At 39.8% G+C, this 19,571-nt stretch overlaps 4 protein-coding genes across 6 annotated transcripts; 2 read left to right on the top strand and 2 right to left on the bottom strand.

Annotated features, from left to right (window-relative positions):
* Nucleotide 1: 1 nt before the first annotated feature.
* On the bottom strand, nucleotides 2-2,075 carry cfap119 (cilia and flagella associated protein 119). 2 transcript variants are annotated; one of them, XM_029457145.1, is made up of 10 exons: nucleotides 2,030-2,075; nucleotides 1,870-1,927; nucleotides 1,663-1,688; nucleotides 1,508-1,573; nucleotides 1,243-1,406; nucleotides 1,045-1,115; nucleotides 734-850; nucleotides 543-621; nucleotides 299-397; nucleotides 2-191 (listed from the first exon to the last, which is right to left on the bottom strand). In XM_029457145.1, the coding sequence occupies exons 2-10, from the start codon at nucleotides 1,885-1,887 to the stop codon at nucleotides 49-51; spliced, it is 783 nt and encodes a 260-aa protein (XP_029313005.1). In that variant the 5' UTR covers nucleotides 1,888-1,927; nucleotides 2,030-2,075; the 3' UTR covers nucleotides 2-48. The 2 variants fall into 2 exon arrangements, with proteins under 2 accessions (XP_029313005.1, XP_029313004.1); XM_029457144.1 differs by having other exon boundaries at nucleotides 1,508-1,688; nucleotides 1,870-2,069.
* Nucleotides 2,076-2,523: 448 nt separating this feature from the next.
* LOC115024636 (tubby protein homolog) lies at nucleotides 2,524-7,172 on the top strand. Of its 2 annotated transcripts, XM_029456399.1 has the most exons (13): nucleotides 2,524-2,690; nucleotides 2,896-3,115; nucleotides 3,888-4,047; nucleotides 4,157-4,387; nucleotides 4,594-4,710; nucleotides 4,797-4,955; nucleotides 5,125-5,285; nucleotides 5,394-5,555; nucleotides 5,694-5,806; nucleotides 6,005-6,119; nucleotides 6,208-6,306; nucleotides 6,400-6,571; nucleotides 6,683-7,172. In XM_029456399.1, exons 2-13 carry the CDS (start codon nucleotides 3,077-3,079, stop codon nucleotides 6,814-6,816), a joined length of 1,662 nt encoding a protein of 553 aa, XP_029312259.1. In that variant the 5' UTR covers nucleotides 2,524-2,690; nucleotides 2,896-3,076; the 3' UTR covers nucleotides 6,817-7,172. The 2 variants fall into 2 exon arrangements, with proteins under 2 accessions (XP_029312259.1, XP_029312258.1); XM_029456398.1 differs by having other exon boundaries at nucleotides 2,524-3,115.
* Nucleotides 7,173-8,745: 1,573 nt separating this feature from the next.
* LOC115024331 (interleukin-21 receptor) lies at nucleotides 8,746-12,264 on the top strand. Its single transcript, XM_029455799.1, has 8 exons — nucleotides 8,746-8,970; nucleotides 9,220-9,343; nucleotides 9,437-9,624; nucleotides 9,739-9,893; nucleotides 10,787-10,964; nucleotides 11,105-11,195; nucleotides 11,290-11,368; nucleotides 11,443-12,264. Exons 1-8 carry the CDS (start codon nucleotides 8,877-8,879, stop codon nucleotides 11,704-11,706), a joined length of 1,173 nt encoding a protein of 390 aa, XP_029311659.1. The 5' UTR covers nucleotides 8,746-8,876; the 3' UTR covers nucleotides 11,707-12,264.
* On the bottom strand, nucleotides 12,260-19,569 carry ube2ib (ubiquitin-conjugating enzyme E2Ib). Its single transcript, XM_029455809.1, has 7 exons — nucleotides 19,413-19,569; nucleotides 17,965-18,043; nucleotides 16,939-17,022; nucleotides 16,682-16,754; nucleotides 15,397-15,506; nucleotides 14,888-14,967; nucleotides 12,260-13,042 (listed from the first exon to the last, which is right to left on the bottom strand). Exons 2-7 carry the CDS (start codon nucleotides 18,028-18,030, stop codon nucleotides 12,979-12,981), a joined length of 477 nt encoding a protein of 158 aa, XP_029311669.1. The 5' UTR covers nucleotides 18,031-18,043; nucleotides 19,413-19,569; the 3' UTR covers nucleotides 12,260-12,978.
* Between the last annotated feature and the right edge of the window lie 2 nt (nucleotides 19,570-19,571).

Genomic DNA, 19,571 nt, shown 5'->3' with positions numbered 1-19,571 from the left:
TGTTGTATTTTGTGTGAGTATTAAATCAAAATCAATGTTTCTCATCCATTATTTTTTGGACTTGTGGCTGGGCTGTGGAGAATCCAGTGCGCTGTGGTGCTGATCTTCAATGTCTTTCATTCGCTGATCGAGTTGTCCAGACACGAGCGTCATCTGCTCTCTGACCTCTTTCTCGATCAGTGCCTTCAGGTCTGATTTTGAACATGAAAGTGAATAAATGAAGCCGTCAGAATACAATATTTGGGGTGCATTTGACTTTTTAAAAAAAGGATTTCCGCTCAGTGATTTGTGATAATACCGAGTGCGGCTCCCTCCGGCTCTCCGATGGACGCTTCCTGCGTTTGAGGAGAGCTGTCTGTCTTTGGCGCTGCTTCTGTTTCCATCACATTTTCAACATCTGGTGCAAGAAAAGTATTTAAAAGTATTAATAAATTTGGTCCAAGACGCTCTAAAATATGAAGAATATTCTGTTCTAAATGTCACAGAATATAAAACAGAATTTATGTTTCTACTAAAACCTCTAATACCTGTGTAATTATTACCTGGAGCAGAAGAATCCTCCAAGGTTTGTTCATCCTCATCTGGAATCCCAGAGTAAGTCAAAGACAAATCAAGTTTTACCTGTGTAAAAATAATACGTAGAATAATTCCCTCCAGATATGCAATTACATCAAGTATAATAAAAATGATAATGATAGCAGATGTTTCTTAATACAAACATTCAGATTGTTACCTGTGGGGTGAAAATATATTTGTAGAGTTTGTAGTGGTTGATGTAGCTGTTATGGATGTACTTTAAGATACAGTTCACCTCCTCGTAGCTGAAGAGGTCGATACTAAATGGAGGTCGCTGTGGTGGGCAAACGGGAGGGAACAATTATACGTTGCGTTCATGAACGTTCATAGGTTTTAAAACTATTCTGAGTAACTGCAACTAAACATTATTTACATTACAGATTAATTTGCTGATTATTTTTCTAGATTAATCGATTAGTCGACTATACGATACGATAATTACAATAATACGAGAATTGTTTTACACACCCTGACTGAGTGACAGAGAAGCAGCTCCTTGCAGTAATTGAAACACTGTTCTATGTTGTTGAAGGAAGTTTCTGCAAGAAAGGAGTTTCAAACACATCCCATTTAAAGTAAAGGAACATTTAAATGAATTATCAGAAGTGTGGTTTGTTTTTACATCATCCAACCACACTGCAGTGATAATAATATGACTTTTCTTACGTATGTTAGCCTCGTGGATGGACTTGATGATGGACAAGAGAGCAGAAGTGTGTTCCTTTTTAAAGTTGCACTCTCTGCAAAAAAGCACCGTCTGGACATACAACTCCAGCAGAACTCCTCTTTTTGGTTCAGGGAGGTCGACTCCAAATACGTTGCATAAAGCACTGTCACAGAAGGGTGTGACAGAAAAGTGTGTCAGTGCTGTGTGTGTGATTGTGTTCAAATAGATAGACGTGCTTTCTGGTCATAAACAAAGGGAATAAACCTCTCCAGATCAGGGATGGACTTCATTTTGTCGATTTCATCCATGTCATGGTAGTTTACGTCTGTCCTGAAAACAACCAGGGAATGGATTCTTGGTTGGATGTATTTAAGCAGCAACCAATCATAATTAGCATAATCTTGGGACACAGTTCTCACCATAGCATCACTTTAGCTTGCAGGGCCTGTGGTACATACAACACAACACAGTACAACAAGATTACAAGGCAATATTTATACTCTTATCCAGTGTAAGCAATACAATCTTTATATTTTAATTATATGATTACAAACCAAAAGAGGCTAAACGAGCAGACAGTCAAGTAGCACAATGTAACAAGCTGTTACGGATTAAACTAAGCCTACCTTTGTTTTCGTATCCATTTTTTATTTCTTAAGAATCATAAACTACACAAGTTGACAGCTGAAAAACAGAAGTGCGATTGATTTGATTCTCTCATTAAATAACATACACATAACAAACATGTTAGATGTTGTAGATAAAAACAGATCAAAGTTATCAAACCATCGTTTTGTATTTAGCGAAATCTTATAACCAAAACAGGTTTCGGGATCATTTTCTGTTACCCTCGCTGTATCCTAGCAACAATATACGCGTTGTTTCCATTTCCGGTTTAGTACCGAATTACGTAAAACAACCTGAAAAATTAAAATAATCAATAAAAAATATATAGTAGTAAAATAGATAATTATAATATAAAATAATATGAGTCCACAGGACAAAACTAATTTGCTAAACTGATTTGTAGTGCGTCAAAAAAAAGCATTAAAAATCCGTCCTGCAAACAAGCATCAGTGTACTAAAACGGTATGAAACTAGTGCAAAAGCTAAAAACGTAAACAAAGACAAACTAAACGAACTAATAATAAAAACATTTAACAATGTTAATGTATTATATTTGATTTAAAAACACGGAGCTGTTTAAATTTCACGACTCTCCATCGCCGCTGCATGGCAGTCGTATCCATGACAACGAGATAAACCCGGACTGTCCCGCTAACAGCTTGTTTTTGTTGATGTTTTACGTGATTGTAAAGGCCTTAAAGGCGATACCATGTCCGTGTGAAGGTACAGCACAGAGGTGCACGTGTAGGGGAGACTCGGGAGGTTTAGGGGAGATTTGTAGTGACCGCTTCACCTTCCGGGTTTGATTGTTTACGCCGCGGTAAGTGATGCAGACTGCTGACTTAATAGTGACACGAGAAGGTCATCGACTTCCTGTTTGTCTAGTCTCACGTTTCAGCTGTAACATTACTCCTTAGCATCTCTCCATGGAAAGCCTGCTTTGCCCTCCATACTGACTGAGCTGTGCAGTTGCAGTTTAAGAACATTATCCCCCTCTAATCCACTTTGCCTTCTGCCACATGCAGGTGGACAGACTGTCAGATGGAGCAGGGTGCCACAATCAAACACCCGCGTCCATGTTTAATTGCTCATTTATTGTGGAGCATTTCTCATATTGAACTTTGATGCTGGATTTCATCTGTTGTTTTTAAGTCAACTTAATTAACTACTAAGTATAATTAGCAGTAAGCAGTCTTCTACTCAGACATGGAGGACGATATACGACAACAGAAGCTGGACAACCAGGTAAAGAAACAAGATTTATTTCAGTATTTGAGGTCATCTACTCGTGAAATAGCCCGGATATGTTTTGGTTTATTTTAAACTGGTACAATAACTACAATGCAATTCAAATATATTACAAATAGATGTTACTTTTAAGTTGTTAGAGTAGATGTTTACCTTTATTAAACATGTAGTATAAATATAATTATCATAATGCATCCTGACAGTAGAGGAAAAAAATGGAACTTATCTATTGTTCAATTAGATGATGTGTAGTTAAAATAAATAAAGCTTCATGGCTACCTGTGTCAGAGCCACCTGCTGTTTGCTGCTCAACCTTAAGACACAGTCTTGTGACTACTGGCTTATGTCCAGTAGAGTACTACATAAATACCTTGTACCAGGAAGATGAGCAGTGATAAAAGTACTAATAATAACTATTAGTAGCTATAGTAACCTACTAAAATAGTAGTAAAGTGTAACAATGATGATTAGGACAGCTGCATTTAAAATCTTGCATCCAGAATCAGTAGCTCTATCCTCTTCAGCTGGATTAATGTTCAAAAACCTTATCAGATATAGAATATAATGTTACAATTCTGACCAAAGAACATGGCTCAAGATTAATTTATTGTTCATTATGCGTAAAAAAAAAGCAGTAGTAAATTGAAATATAATGAAATGTGCTATCCAGACTCTTAACATTAAGACATCACATTTATACAGCGATAAAAAGCATTATTTTCTCTGTAGTTGTGTCTAAGTCTAAGTCTAACACTCAGTTCTCCCACAGCGAACCCTCCTGATGAAAAAGCAGCAGAAGAAGAGGGCTGATTCTCAAATGGTGGTAGCCAATCGGGATGCTCGCCAAAAAAAACAAAAGCACAAAGCTGCCCGCTCGGATGAAACCCCTCTGTTGATCAGCCAATCCCTGAGCAACACTTCCCTGAGTGGTTAGTATTAGCATCCTTCATTATTCTATTTAACACTATTTAAAAGAAATGTATAATGCAATTTTGTTCAGTCCATTAAAAGATGAGATGTTTTGTTTTTTTCCTGGAGATCAAGTTGAACATGCCCATGATAACCCATTGGATGAGATCACATTAGGGGAATACAACATGACAGAAAGCGTGACGTTCGATGAGATGCCTTCAGAGAATCCTAATACTCCCAAGAACATGAACTTGGAGCTTAACAAAGAGCCTGAGGTGGAGCCTGAAGTGGAGAATGATGCTCAGGCTGAGGGGGAACAGACAGAGAAGAAAGAAATGAAAAAAGAAAAAGCCAAACGTACGTTTTTATATTCTAATGTGATGTCTTTGTGTTTATTTATATACAGTATGTGTGTGTGCGAGGATACAGTTACTGTAGTTTATGTAAAGCAAAGGTAAAATACAAATGTATGCACACACATTGTCGTGGTCTGTGACACATGTAAAGCTAAGAAACACTTTGCTTTAATAAATAATTCAACGGGCTGCTTTGCTTATCACCAGAGATGGACGAGAACGATGAAAAGGAGAAAAAGGAGAAAAAAGCAAAGAAGAAAGACAAAGTGAAAGAATTGGAAGATCCACAGAAGACACACAAGACAACCAAACAAGAGCGTAAAAGTAACAAGTTACATTTAATATTAACATATCACTACTCTCTAATAAGTCACAGCTTTTACAGCATTTAAGTGTCTCTTCCTTTGCAGAGAAGCACTTGCAGGAGGCTTCAACCCAGGAGACAGAGTCAGTGGTGGATGTGGCAAGTCCCAAGAAGAATAAATGTGGTGAGAGCAACGATGAAGAGGAAGATGGGGCCCAGAGGCCTTGCCCTCAGTCGCCTAAGAGGAAAAAACAACTCGACACAAGTGAGCGACAATCTGGCCTTGTGCTTTTTATGAATAACAATACAGTAAAGCTGCTACAAAGAAGACATGTGTGTGTGTGTGTGTGTGTGTGTGTGTGTGTGTGTGTGTGTGTGTGTGTGTGTGTGTGTGTGTGTGTGTGTGTGTGTGTGTGTGTGTGTCATCTCCACAGCCATGTGCCAAATAAGTGACGATAGCAAAGACGAGGAAATTCTGGAAAAGGAGAAAAAGGAGAAAAAGACAAAGAAAGCAGAGAAGAATACGCAGAGTCTCGCTTCCCTTAACTCCAACTACAGGAAGGGTTCATCCTCGGACAGTGAACCTGATGAAAGAGTGAGACATTACATGTAAACACTGCTTAGTGTCTTGTATGCGAGTATGCACGTTATTTTGATTAGTCACAAAAAAAACATATAAAAGTGACCAATGTTCTCATTTCAGTCCACATCTCCAATGTCAGTGGAGGATCTGGAGAAGTTTGCTTTGCGTCCAGCCCCCAGAGATGCAACAATCCAGTGCAGAGTCACCAGAGACAGGAGAGGCATGGAGAAGGGCATCTACCCGACTTACTACCTCCACATGGAGAAGGAGGACGGCAAGAGGGTTGGCACTTCTTGAACCCGAACATTGTGCTCATTGATTTCACTTCCAATGACATGATCCTGTTTTTTCTTGAGCTGTCAAGTTCTTTTCATTGTCTGATAATAAAACAAATGTGTTTTCCATTGTGCCACCACCAAGGTGTTTCTAATGGCAGGCAGAAAAAGAAAGAAGTGCAAAACATCCAACTATCTCATCTCCACGGACCCGACCAATCTGTCCAGAGATACAAACTGCTACATAGGAAAACTAAGGTACAACTCTTCTCATTATTTCAAATTAGGTGTAAATTGGACATTTTCCCCCTTTATTAAGACATGTTGGTAAATTCCTCCTTGATTTGTGGAAGCAATCATTTTACATGAAAGCACCCCACGGCTGGCAAAGTTAACTTGTATCTTACCTGATAGATGATTTCAGATCATGTATCTGATCGGACTCATTTGTTTCAGGTCCAATATTCTGGGCACAAAGTTCACAGTCTACGACGGAGGTGAAAACCCCGAGAAAAAGCCGTTCGTCAAAGAGAGCGAATCAGTGCGGCAAGAGCTGGCAGCAATTTGCTACGTGAGTCCAAAGTGAACTCTAACATCTCACTTAACAAAGCATATGAGGAGATCAAAACCTGTAACACGATTGTCTGTCACGTTTCCAGGAGACCAATGTTCTGGGATTCAAGGGTCCCAGGAAAATGACAGTGATCATCCCTGGCATGTTGGAGAACGATGAAAGAGTGTCACTTCGTCCCAAAAATGTATGTTAAAAGAGATAATCCTGTTTAAAACCTGTGATGATGCAGATTAAGTGTGGAATATGTTAAAGAAACTGAAATGTTATCTCATTATAGGAACTTGATACTCTACTGGCCCGCCATGCAAACAGCAACACAGAAAAACTGGTCACGCTGGCGAACAAATGCCCGAGCTGGAACGAACAGACTCAGTCATTTGTGCTTAACTTCCACGGCCGTGTCACCCAGGCCTCCGTCAAGAACTTCCAGATCATCCACCCTGACAACGGTAAAATGTCTCCTTCTATCATCAACCACAAGGAAAATGGCTGTCTTGTTTTTATTCCTAACTTCACCGTCGTCTCTTCCTGCCCCCCCCTGCTGCTGTTGTCTTTTCCAGAGGATTACATCGTGATGCAGTTTGGCCGTGTAGCGGAGGACGTCTTCTCCATGGATTACAGTTTCCCCATGTGTGCCCTGCAAGCCTTTGCCATCACCCTGTCGTCCTTTGATGGTAAACTGGCCTGTGAGTGACCCATGCCGGTGTGCCTCAAGTGCTTAACTAGATCCCTGATCTACTGTAGATACACTGAGTTTATGTTAAAACTACACCCACAGGGTCATTCTTCATGGTGTGTGCGCATGGTGCATTGTAACATTTTGTAAACACTTAACATGGGAAAAAAACCCAAACATGCCACAGACTTCAGAAGAGCCTTGTTTTATAGGTCCAGTATTATTTTACAGCAGATTTTATATTGAAGTGGAATAAGTCATTTAACTGTCTTTCTTTTTATATTTGCCAGCTGTGTAAAGGACTCGTGCAATTAAAATATTGAGGACAACTGTGTAAACACTACAAGTGAAATATTAAATGATCATACAAGGTTTTCACGTGTTTTAATGTTTTTATTCATTTATTTTAAACAGGAAGTGACTACTGGTGACTACCCCCCCCCCCATCTTAATCAGACAGATTACATGTTCTTTCAAGCCAAATGTGTCATCTATGAAAATCTTTATCACAAAGAAGGAAACATTCTTATCAAAGTACTAAAACACACACACATAAAGCGGCTATCAGATGAGCTGGAACTGCATCAACTTGCAGATAGAGCCGGCGACACGACATCAGGGTTTCTGCTCTTGCACAATATAAAGACATGAGAATATTCCCATCTCACTACAGCGTCGTTGCTGATGGCGAGCACGTCTTCGACACAAGCGTACACCGCTTCACATACAGAATGTCTTTTAGGTTTCAACAAATAAAAATAGGCCTCCCCTTTATGCTCTGTGGTGAAGTAAAGTGCACAGATATATTTGGATAGCAAAAAACCCCCAAAGTAAACCGGTTATCACATTGACATGACTGTGTGCATGGTGACATTCTGTTTACATGTTTTCTGCTCAAATGCTCTCTGAAAGAAGTTCAATAATGAGCCTTCTTAACGTTTAACCTTCGCTTGAAGTGATGAAGTCGACTCGCTGGTAATACTTCGCCCCCTCGGGCCACAAAGTCTTGTAAAAATGCTTTTAATGAAATCTTCTTTTGTCCTGATCAGACTGAAGAAGCATACAGGGCCATACACTCAACACAATTGTGAACATCAGAGGAAGACACTGTCACACACACACACACACACACACACACACACACACACACACACACATTGCACAACTCTCTTGTAAGTTGCACAATAATTCATGTATATTCCAGTTTCAGGTTGCTCAACCTCACAAAGACAATCACCAATATGTTTTCCTCGACATGTTTTTGACAAATCCGATGACATCAAATCATTTAAGTGATCAATGAAGTGCACCAGCATGAAGCGAGTCTCGGCTTGTAAGAGGTATTCAAGAACATAAACTGAACTCCTCTGCGTACATCTCGCTCAGTGCAACAGCTGGAAATATGAAGCTGAAACACATTAAGTCACTTTGGTTTGTTATTTACTACAGTGGGTACAATTTTAAAGATATGTTTCGTCAGTTCAGTGCATAAATAGTACCAAAGAACGTTTTAGATGGACATCCCTCTCCTGGTGAAGGGAAATCTTTAGTCTTTAAAAGGGTTTGTTTGCAATAATTCATGTGTATTTGTGGTGTCTCATCGATCAAAATGAATGTCCCCACAGTGCAGTTGTGACATGTCTTCCCGCTTTGTGCCTATTCAGTACAATAAGAGAAGAAATCTGCAGGACACTGAAAGAATAAAGGTAAAACATGTAAACTAAAAACATTTTGTATTTTAATTGGTTTCTAACTAAATAAAATAGGTCTAATATTGAGACTTATTTAACCAAATTGAAAGAAAAGAACTGAACTCATTGCACAATATGATTAAGAGGATGTGAAGTGAGAACATTATGTTTAGTTGACTGCGGGATAACCCCTTTCACACTTTCCTTTTACAACTGCTCTCTTAAAAAAAGCACATCCTCTCCCATCGAGATATGTGATACGTGATAGCGTCAGTGTGAGACGACTCACCGATGCCTCCCTCTCTCAGCCTTCATTAACCAAAGGTTTTTAAAAAGAGCTTCAGCTTTAAGCGAGACCTCTCGGGGGCCGAGGGGACGTCTGCTGTGATGGATTGTGCCGCTCCGCAGAGGCTGAAGCTGGTGATCGTGTTCCTGCTTGTATCTACCAACATTGTCTGTCTGCACGGAAACCCCATCACAGGTTAAGTCTCCGCCAGTATCTTCTTTTACTATAAAGATGTGATAGAGAATCATGACGTTTAAGTTTCCTTCATTGCACTTTTAGATATTATACAACATGATCTATGATCTATATGACCTTTGACCTTCTGGGAGAAGTCTGCTAAACCTTTGGATAGTTACAGTGAAGAGGAGAAACACTCGAACTAAAGGAATCCTTAAGTTAAACGATGTTACAAAGCGAGACTTTATGTTTATGTTTACTTTACAGGTATGAACCACAGTCTTCGCTGTGTAACAGATTATCTGCACACCATCAACTGCTCCCTGAGCATCGCGCCGTCACAAAGCAGCAACTGCTCCTACAAGCTCACTTTCATACATACATTTGAAAAGTAAGTTTGTATTGTTATTTTTTATTCCTTATGCACTTATTAATGAGGGATGAACGAATGGTGATGATGACATTGTGTTACTGCTTTGTGCAGAGTCGGGTTCGACTGTATGCTGACGAACACCGATGGGGATTACTTCTGCTCCGCTAAAAAAACGCCTGATACCGTTTATTCCACGTTTGATGGTTCAGATAGTTATGTAATCTCACTTTGTCACCATCAAAATGACGGGTCTGAAATCTGTGAGGTGCTGGATGACGAATTTGAGCCTCTGATTAACAGTAAGGAACGCTCTTAACCAGACATACAGAAGACTTTCATATAAATATTCAAATATAAAAAGATGTCTGCTCATTTAAAAACCTGCCTTTTGTGTACGTGTGCCTTCTCTTCAGTTAAACCAAACGCACCGTGCTGCCTCACAGTCAGCCACAACGCAAGTCAGCGCCACTTCACCTGGATAAGTACATATGAGATATATGATCTTCACATCGCTCTGGTCAGCGAGCTCCAGTATCAGCTCCATTACTACAAACGAGACAATCAAAACGTGAGATTCAATGAATCTGTGCCGTTTGTTGGTGGGAATAATGGAAGTGCACATGTTTTTGTTAAAATCTATCTGCAAAGGAATAATCGACGTATGGATTAAATCTGAAACATGGAAATTGATGTATTAAAGGAAACAACAGAGTCATTTAAAGATGAGTTAAAAGACTCGGAGAAAAACATTGAATAACTTCAGTTTGATTTGTACTACACTTTGTTATTTTTTAGCAAAATGGCAAAACATTTATTTAATCTTTCGCTGTATTTATACCGAGCTGCCAAGAGAACTTTTTTTTAAATGAGAAGCTACCACAGCGACTTTATTAGAGGCCACTGTGGCCGTCAGCTCAGTGTGGTGACAGCGGGTGATGAGAAACTGCCACTTTACTTACCCACAGGTCTTTTCCACTGTGCCACTCCTTTGTCCCAGCAAGCACTGCTATGGGGTTAAAGGAATACTTCACCCCCAAACAATGTCCACAAAGAATTAAAAAAACGGAATATTCTTAATGAATTGAAATAAATCGGGGGCAAAACAGTTTTTTTATTCTTAATTGACCGTGGAGGCGTGCAATAACTCTTTCTTAAAGACTTCAAGGTAACATGGGGGTGAGTAATTGATATACAAACTATACTTTTGGGGTGAAGTATTCCTTTAAAGTTGGCTGTTGTGCCATACTTAACATGCAGCCAGTTTATCTCAATATTAAAGTCGATCATACATACCGCAATTGAGAAACTAACTATTAATATCTTTGTGGTAATATTACATTTTGTATCTACAGCTCTACCCATCCATCCATAATCATCCTTTTGTGTCATCTTTTAAAGAATACATTGATACATTTCTCTTCTTTACATTTCATGACATACGACCCCGTTCCTTTATTTCAGGTGTTATCGCATTACATTGAAGCCACAAGTTTGAATTATTCTGTGGATGATCACAATTTTGCGCCAGACACCGAGTACGCTGCCAGAGTGCGGACGAGTCCTAATCAGGTTTCCTACAAGGGACAGTGGAGCGACTGGTCTTCTGAGGTTTACTGGGAGACGCAGTCAGCTGTGAATGGTGAGTCTCTTCCAACAAGAAATGTAATTTAATCTTAAAAGGCAACTTGTTTTAGAAAAGCAGCTACTGTAAATGCAAAATCCCTCTTTGCATCTAGGCCTACAATTGATTTTATTCTTTTACTGCGTTGGTCCAAACAGATCTCCCATTTGTTTTTGGACTGGGTAAAGTGATCATCTTACTTGTGATGGTGCCAATCGTCCTACTTTTCTGCTACGCTCCGGTTAAAAAGTAAGATTCCCCTTTAGCTTTCGACTCCTCAGTAAATGCCATTTCCTACAACCAATGTACCCAATGTAATGTTCTTTATGTTCCTCACTTACAGGTGGCGGCAGAGTGCCTTCATCCCAACCCCAGCACCCTATTTCCACACCCTGTACAGCGACTTCCAGGGAGATTTCAAGGTAACTTTAGCGTGTCACATAAACTACTGACAATTATCTCACAAGAATGTCACTAAACAGTACTGTGATTATAGAGCTGGGTGGTCACACAAGAACACACAGCAGACATGCTGAAGGCAGAGGAAACGCTCCAAATCGACACGCTGACCAAGTGTGCAGTTGTTGAGGAGGAAGAATGTCAGCCCCAGTTTCACCACCAGTTCATGGAGGGCAGCACATACAGCAATATAACTGACCCAGGCTGTGATCCGTCTCTCCTGGGCGGGATCCCGTACGCTGTGATCACAATGGCCCCGTTATCATCTACAGGGAGCACACAGCCTAGGGAGCCCTGCTGATGAAGACTCAGGGTGTTGGCTGGAGAGGGACCCTCCCTGGTACTGCAATGAGTACTGCACCTTAAGCGCCTTCCAGCAGAGCAGTCCAGTCAAAGCAGAGCAGCATGGGAGCCCGTCAACCTAATCCTGCTCATCAGGGATCATCAGGGTGGCGGCCATCACTGAAGTATAAGTTCATGTGTGTGTAGTAACTGTACAGTAAAATAGTGAAGTTGAAATTTAAATAATGTTGGGCCTAAAAGTTCAATTATACACATCTACACAGGGACATGTAATGCTTAAAAGACTAAAGCTAATAAGTGTACATTCTTAGTTTTTGCAGTAGATATATTTAATGTGCGCTTGTATTTGTAAAATGTTTTCACAGCTTTGAGCATAACGTAGATGATGTGAAATGTAATTGCAAAAATGTTTTACTTGCATCAAATGAGTAAACTGTAAAGGAAGTTATAGCAATTGTTTTTATGATGACTGAATAGTTTTGCATCGTCTGAAACCTTAGAGAATAAGTTGAACATGCTGTATTTTTTAACCCATGTAATAAAGAAAATGCTTTAAGTTTTGTAGAAAGTTTTATTTACGCCAACACATACATGAACAAAGCACCATATAACCTTAAAGTCTGATACAGAAGTAAGCCTACCTGCCTCAGTCATCATGGCCATTTTTATTTATTTCATAGCAAACACTCTGAATAACAAAAAGACAGCCAAGGCAGCAGATTCTATCATATATTACAGCATGCTGAATAGAAAACCTGGTAAAGAGAATTAGACAGAGCCATCTAGAGACACTAGTGAGATACAACAGTATAAAAGTGCCATTCATTATACAGCAGTTGAAATACTGACAATGAAATAAGCTAATTTTACATTAAATTTATGGAAAATAAAAGGGGAAAACATAAAAAGGAATAGACCCTGTGAAAGAGCAATATAAAACAAAAAGACATTTTCTTCCTTGAACATTGATGACAGCCAGCATGGAGTTGATGAAACTGGTACCGAGCTGTGTCCCTTGCACCACATAAGACAATTAATGTTTAAAAAGAAATGACCAGGGTGCTGAAGCACCCATCCCCTCCCAGCATTATGCGCCAACTGGCAATTAAGAACAAAAAATGAAGGTCGGATGGCACAGAATGTGTGGAGTTTAAATAGAAGTCTTTAAGCAAGTCCTGATGTGAGAGGCGCACATTCATTGAGAGACTGAGCGGGGAGGTGATTCTTGTTAAACCGATTCCTTCTGCCGCAGCGGAGCAAGTCTTCGCCCTTACGAGGGGGAGAATTTTTTGGCTTGTGCTCGAACTCTTTTTTCATATTCTACTCTGTTTTGGCTGAAAAGGGGTTAAAAATAGCAGTTATCATGGTGCTCTGATCACTTACACAAATCAGAAAATAGGCATTTCCAAACCATAAAGAAATAATAATAATTTGACCAATAAGACAAAAAGTAGCAAATGCAGGAAACCTCCCAGATCTCCGGTTGTAAAGCCAGACACCATGTTAGACAGGCTGTTAACAGAGGCCCCTTAAAGATTGTCATTTTAATCTTGTAAACACAAGTTAAAAACAATATCATCTTCAGGATTCAGAGGCTCAGTACATCAGTACAGACCGGGCTGGAGAACTTACTGCCTTGTAATCAACCACTTTATTGTTAAAGTGAGGATTAAACATAAGGTGTGAAACATTTTATATTAATTCAGCTCTCTCTCTCTCTCTCTCTCTCTCTCTCTCTCTCTCTCTCTCTCTCTCTCTCTCTCTCTCTCTCTCTCTCTCTCTCTCTCTCTCTCTCTCTCTCTCTCTCTCTCTCTCTCTCTCTCTCTCTCTCTCTCTCTCTCTCTCTCACTCTCTCTCACTCTCTCTCTCTCAAAGTGCATTTTTAAGAAGCCTGTCCTATTGATCACTAATCATCCTGGTCTAGTTCACATCAGTCAGGAGCTGCTGGTTAGCATGGGAATGACAAGTCAAAAACAACCCATTTAGAAGAAGAAGGTTAAACTAATAAGAAAATGAGATCTGCAGGTTTAAGATAATAAGGGCTCCTTCACACCTACGCCTCTTGGTCCAGAGAACTTGTCAGTTTGATCCAAACCAAAATTACTGGTGTGAAACCTCCGACGAATAGATGGCGACCTCGACCGGATCAAACTTAACCATGGTCCGATTGTTTCTTACGCAAATGCACATTTTTTTAAAGGTTCTGACCAATTACTGGAAATTCTGGCAGGGCATCATCATGTTCTAAGAATAGCTTAGCTGTATAAAGGAATAGCTCAGTGTGTAGCGTTACATTACAGTTCATTTAGCTGACGCTTTTGTCCAAAGCGACGTACTAAAAGTGCAAACAATCATGGAGACACAACTCCGAACAACAAGAATGTAGCGATGTTGTGGCGATGTTGTGGTCGGGCGAGAGAGATATAGACCGTGGTTGCACTCTGAGCGTACAGCTCTTGGCGATTGGGGTAGAGGAGAAATTGGTTGTAAAGTTATCCAGAGGTAGTAAACTTAGTGTAGGTTTCAGTTTGTCCATAAATAAACACTGCAGCTCCCCAAGACTGAATTACAGTTCCTATGTCTTGTTTCTAAAATGCTGTGTAAAGTGAAGGTGGTTAGCGCAGGTGGAGAGAGAGCGGATACAAGAGGAACGGAAAGGCCGTCAACAAACCAGTCAAAGCAAGACGCAGGTACGTAGGTGATGGACAACAGGACGTAGGTTTGTCATTTAAAGCTGTCACGTTCTTTAGTGCGCTCGCATTATTACAATGGGAAACCTAAACTAACAAAAACGCAAACTTTCAGGTGTGAAAAGGCCCCAAGTTATTAAGTCAAAGTATGCAACAAACAAAAAGCCATAAATCAATGTGAGGATATGATTGTTTTTTACCATCAACTTTACCAATGTTGTGGCTTTACATGTTACATCAGCCAAGTGGAAAGTGCATTAATGAGTGACGTGAACAACAGGGCTGTAGCAGAGGTCCATCTCCTCGGACTTGCACTATAGAAACCGTTTAACCTCTATTCCCATTGTGTCAACACTGTGCCTTAAAATGTCTACGATAATACAGTGCAAATAAAACTCATCAGGTTCGACCTAGAGACAGATTTCGGCACTGTATACAAGAGATCACACACGCACGTCCCTTTGAAAGATGAAATGCAATGTCACTCACCAGTAGATTGTGTAAGCCTCTGCTTGGGCTGGATCCTGGATATTTGGTTCATTTAGGAGTTCCTGGATACCTAATAAGATCTGTAGGATAAATGAACCGATGAGACAATTATTTTTTTAAAGAAATCAGCAATTCATCTGTTCTGCATTTCTTAAGGAGGCTGCTTATATTTGTTAGCTACTAACATTAACTCAATTAATTGTTATAGTTAGATCTCCCTGAAGGATTCAATTATATTAAATATGTTCAATAACATATTTTCCAGCGGTCAGTAAAAATGGACTGATTAGCAGACCAAATTAAATATTAAAAGTTTTATTTATACATTTCAAGTTTAATATCAGCAAACTTATAACATTTACCAGATCCAATCTTTTAAATAAACTATGCCAAGACAACAGGAAATACTCACATTATTATAGCTCCCTACACGTTTTCATGTTGGTTTTTTTAGATGCATTTACAGATACACACTATAATGTAAATGAGGTATTCTTGGCGGTCCTAACCTGCTTTATTGTGATGGCCGGTCTCCAGTCCTTGTCCTCCTCTAGAATAGATAGGCATACTGTGCCTGATGGATACACATTTGGGTGAAAGAGTGGAGGCTCAAATTTACCTGAAAAACACAAGAAAATGTTAAGTGCACGTATGATCCATTACACATGTCAGACAAGATGAACACATTCCACAAATGTCACATGGCTTTTTCACAGTATACACCAACTGAACTGTTCCACTTAAAAAGCAGCAACTTCTGTTGTTCACACAAGCAAAGGCCTAATGTTATTTTAATGTGACATTCAGACAGCACGACCCCTGCTGCTGGATATTAGCAACATCGTACATCACAGTGTCTGAACGTTGTGCAGGACTCCTGGTGGAAATGCAAATTATTGGGTTCACGCCGTACTCAAGACAAAGGGATTATGTTTTGAGCAGTCAAATTGCCACAACCGCTTTATCAGCTCTCAAATCATTAAACACTCAATTCATTACTGGAAATGCTGTACAATTATATAAAATGAACAGTAAAAGATGTGTGGTTGAAAGAGTCTATCCTATCTCATTAACAGAAGGGATACAATGACATTGCTTTTAGATCCCTTTCTACAGCCTTTTCCGCGTTAAGAAGTCATTAGCGATCCTTTAAACACAAAACGATGGTGTGGGGAAAAACCCGCGTTTGCTACCACTGTGAACCGATCCCAACCAACAGCTCCAACACGGCTCAGCTTCAGTGAGAACGCTTAAACATGGGTTAATATCTGAACTACAGCGTTACCTTAAGATTACTATAGTAACCCTTTATCAGACACGGGTACAGTTAGACTATAATTTATGCTCTTCTTCATTACAAGGATACTTCAACGTGTTGGATGACAGGAGGTGCCATTAGGCCATAACAGAGTTTTAAGAATTGATACATTGGTGTTGATAGGGTTGAGGGAATTCTGACCTCATCTGGGCCATTTCCAAAATGTTCATGAACTTAACTTGATTGTCAGTTTGCCGTCAAGCAAGCCAGACGGTTACTCCTGCCAGAATCAGGATACACATTATATCTGGTAATGCAAAATGCCCTCAAAAGAAGAAATGCACTGTGTACCTGGTTTTGACCAATAAGACTGGCTTGGAATGTTTTTCTGTTCAGTGTTTGCCATTTAAATCCATTTCCTGACTGCATAATGCAGATAGATTTCTACAAGTATCTGCTGCGGCATAATAACAGTGTGTGTAGTAATCACAATAACACTTGTTTACGCTGAGCACGGGTCAGACACAGTAACTCACATTTTGGAGGCGAAGAAGGATAGTCATCCTTGAACAACATGCGCAGTTTGAACAGGCCTCCTTCCCATGGAGTCTGAGGAGACACACAGCCATTACATTCATATTCACACAAGTTTCCATGCAAGACACACCTCTAGCTTTATTATGTAAGATTGATTTATTTAAAACCATAAACCGGCTACAGAAATGTCATTGTCTTACAAAACTGTTCCATGTAGCAGTAGTTGCTATGTAAATAAAATAATGAAACACATTACCCCTTTCTTGCCAGGAATAGCACATTCCCAATTCATGAGATTCATGGTTCCGTCTGGATTTTTTGTTGGTACAGCAACAAATCCCTGAAAAATTGAACGGGAGAGTGCAAACAGTTAAGATATCTGTGACCCTGTTCAGACCTGGAATAAACATGCGTCTTTTGTGATCCGATCCAAAGTGGAGAGCTCCAAGTACATCAGTTCACACCTGGCATTAGAATGCAGCTCAACATAATGACCACTTGTGATAGGATCTCATCTATAGCTCACTCTATATGTAAATACACATGTACATCATTTCCGCTTGCAAATACATCATTAAAAATAGTTATTGGCGTGTCGTCTTCGTACAAATTTCAGTTGTTACTCTCACATAGGTGGTGATGGCCTAGTGGTACGCCTTCCAAACAGAACACCAGATGGTTGTGAGTTCAATACCACCATTGTACCCCTGAGCAAGGTACTTAACCCAGAGTTGCTCCAGGGAGACTGTCCCTGTAGTTAGTTCACTGTGAGTCCCTCTGGATAAGAGCGTCTGATAAATGACCTGTAATGTAATGTAATAAACCATTATTATAGAATTGTGCGATGAATAATAAAAAAGCGCTGCCTACAGTCTTTGTGTGCCGATGATTGTAATTTTCTCAACTTGACGGCGGTGTGCGTGTAGTATTTTCGGGTACATTTTATGAACCTAAAAATACAAGGTTATCGTCTACCGACGGTCCCCGCCACCCTCAGTGCCGCTGACACCTTGTCTGTGCCAGAGCTCTACAAGGCCAGGGATAAGAGCAAGCGGGCAGGTGTCAAATCTATGCAAAGCCAGCTCCTGTGCGCCTATGAGTGTGGTCTGAGCGATTGGATCTCGATGAGTCTTCAATGCATCTTGGGTGCATTTACACCTGTACTTAGAGCTGTCCACTTGTGATATAACTCACAAAAGACAGATACAAGATCTGAACAGGACAAGTGTCTCAAATAGACCTCACAGTGAAGCACAGGCGCATCTCATAAGACACTACTTACAAAAGGATGGTCCTTCCGCCATGCCTTGCGCTCCTGTGCAAGCCGGCTCAATGCAATGCCTGACATGATTCGTGGACTCCTGCAATGAAAGAGAATGTCAAGCAAATTATATGAAACTATTCTTAACCAGGTCTGACAGCGGGGATTCACAAGTAAACTTTGTGGAGGTGAAAACTGTTATTGTTATCATCAAACATTGTTTTTTGAGCTGACATGTCATTTATAAAGGCATAAAACCAAAGAAGCTTTTCTCTGCTTTAGAATCAGTGTAAATGAAAACACGTTTGGACTGACAAAACAATTTAAAAAGCAAAATAATATTTGGTTGAATAAAGAGTTTTGCTCAAGTAGAAACATTAGTGTTAGAAAATCTGACATTATCCATGTAGTAAACTCCAATTACCTGGACCACACACACACACACACACACACTGAAGGAGTTTAAATCAGATAAAAAAGAACGTAGATACAATTATGATTACATACTCAACTTATACATGGTGCTCAGTGAAAGATTACTTTTACGAACTTATCAATATTTTGACAGGTGTCTAAGTTATGCACCTCTGTGTTGCCGGTAAAAGATAGTCACGAGCGCTATTTAAAGATCCTCATTGGAATGTCTAATGATCTCTATAGCAACGATGCTTTGGGGTTACTTTAATCAAAAAAGGGATAAAGCATAGTAACGGCTACAAACTGCCAACGTAGCAGTTACTAACTTTATAACAGTGGAGTATTACTCTATACAAACAGGACAACTTTAGATATGTTTAACTTTATACACCAACCTTACAGTAGTGCGTGTTAAAGTATTGTTTAAACCGACATGTCTGGTTACGCTAAAGGGCTAGCCAAGTTAGCCGTTGGTGATAACGTTACAAAAAAAACGATTCTCCTAGTCTTTCGGTTGCGCCTGGTGTTAAACTTAAAGGCCTCGGGAAATTAAACCACCAACGTTTAATTTATCTCATGTTGGTTGAGTTTTACTGTAAACTTGTTGTCAACACAAATGTCAACACAGTGACCATAAAAGCTATTTGGTTAGCAGGCTAGCCGGTTAGCTTGATAAGCTAACTCATGTGCGCCAGAATTTTGCTATATTGTAACAGGCGCTGGCGCTGTTAGCGTCTGACACGGCCTGATGCAGCACAAAAATGCGCAAATGCACTTGATTTGAACACAATTTTGGATGACAGAAAAGTGATTACTGCTGTTCTTCTAGCAATTAATGATATCTACTTTGAAATAGCAAACATGGATGTGGAATATTCTACAGGAATAAACCATATCCATAATCCATTAAAAAATAGGGACAAAGAACGGCAGAGCAGAAAGGCGCACATTTGTGCATTACCAAACTAGCGAAAATGGCGCAAACTGAAGCGGGTAAAATATCTTAATACACGACCAAATTAACATGTTTACTAATCAAGATGTGCCCCTACCTTACAGTGTAGTTGCACTGGCTCTGGTAATTAGACAAAATGAAATAATCGTGCTCAAATCCCGTTAAACCTTGTAAAGTTTCCCTCCTGAAAAACCACCCGCTCCGACTCAAGACAGACACAGACACAGCGAAGCGAAACAGTCATCCGTCCTTTACT

The sequence above is a fragment of the Cottoperca gobio genome, chromosome 19, assembly GCF_900634415.1.
Source record: "Cottoperca gobio chromosome 19, fCotGob3.1, whole genome shotgun sequence".
Lineage (NCBI taxonomy): Eukaryota > Metazoa > Chordata > Actinopteri > Perciformes > Bovichtidae > Cottoperca > Cottoperca gobio.
Note: the sequence above shows the minus strand (reverse complement) of the source record. Positions and strands in the feature narration are given on the sequence as shown.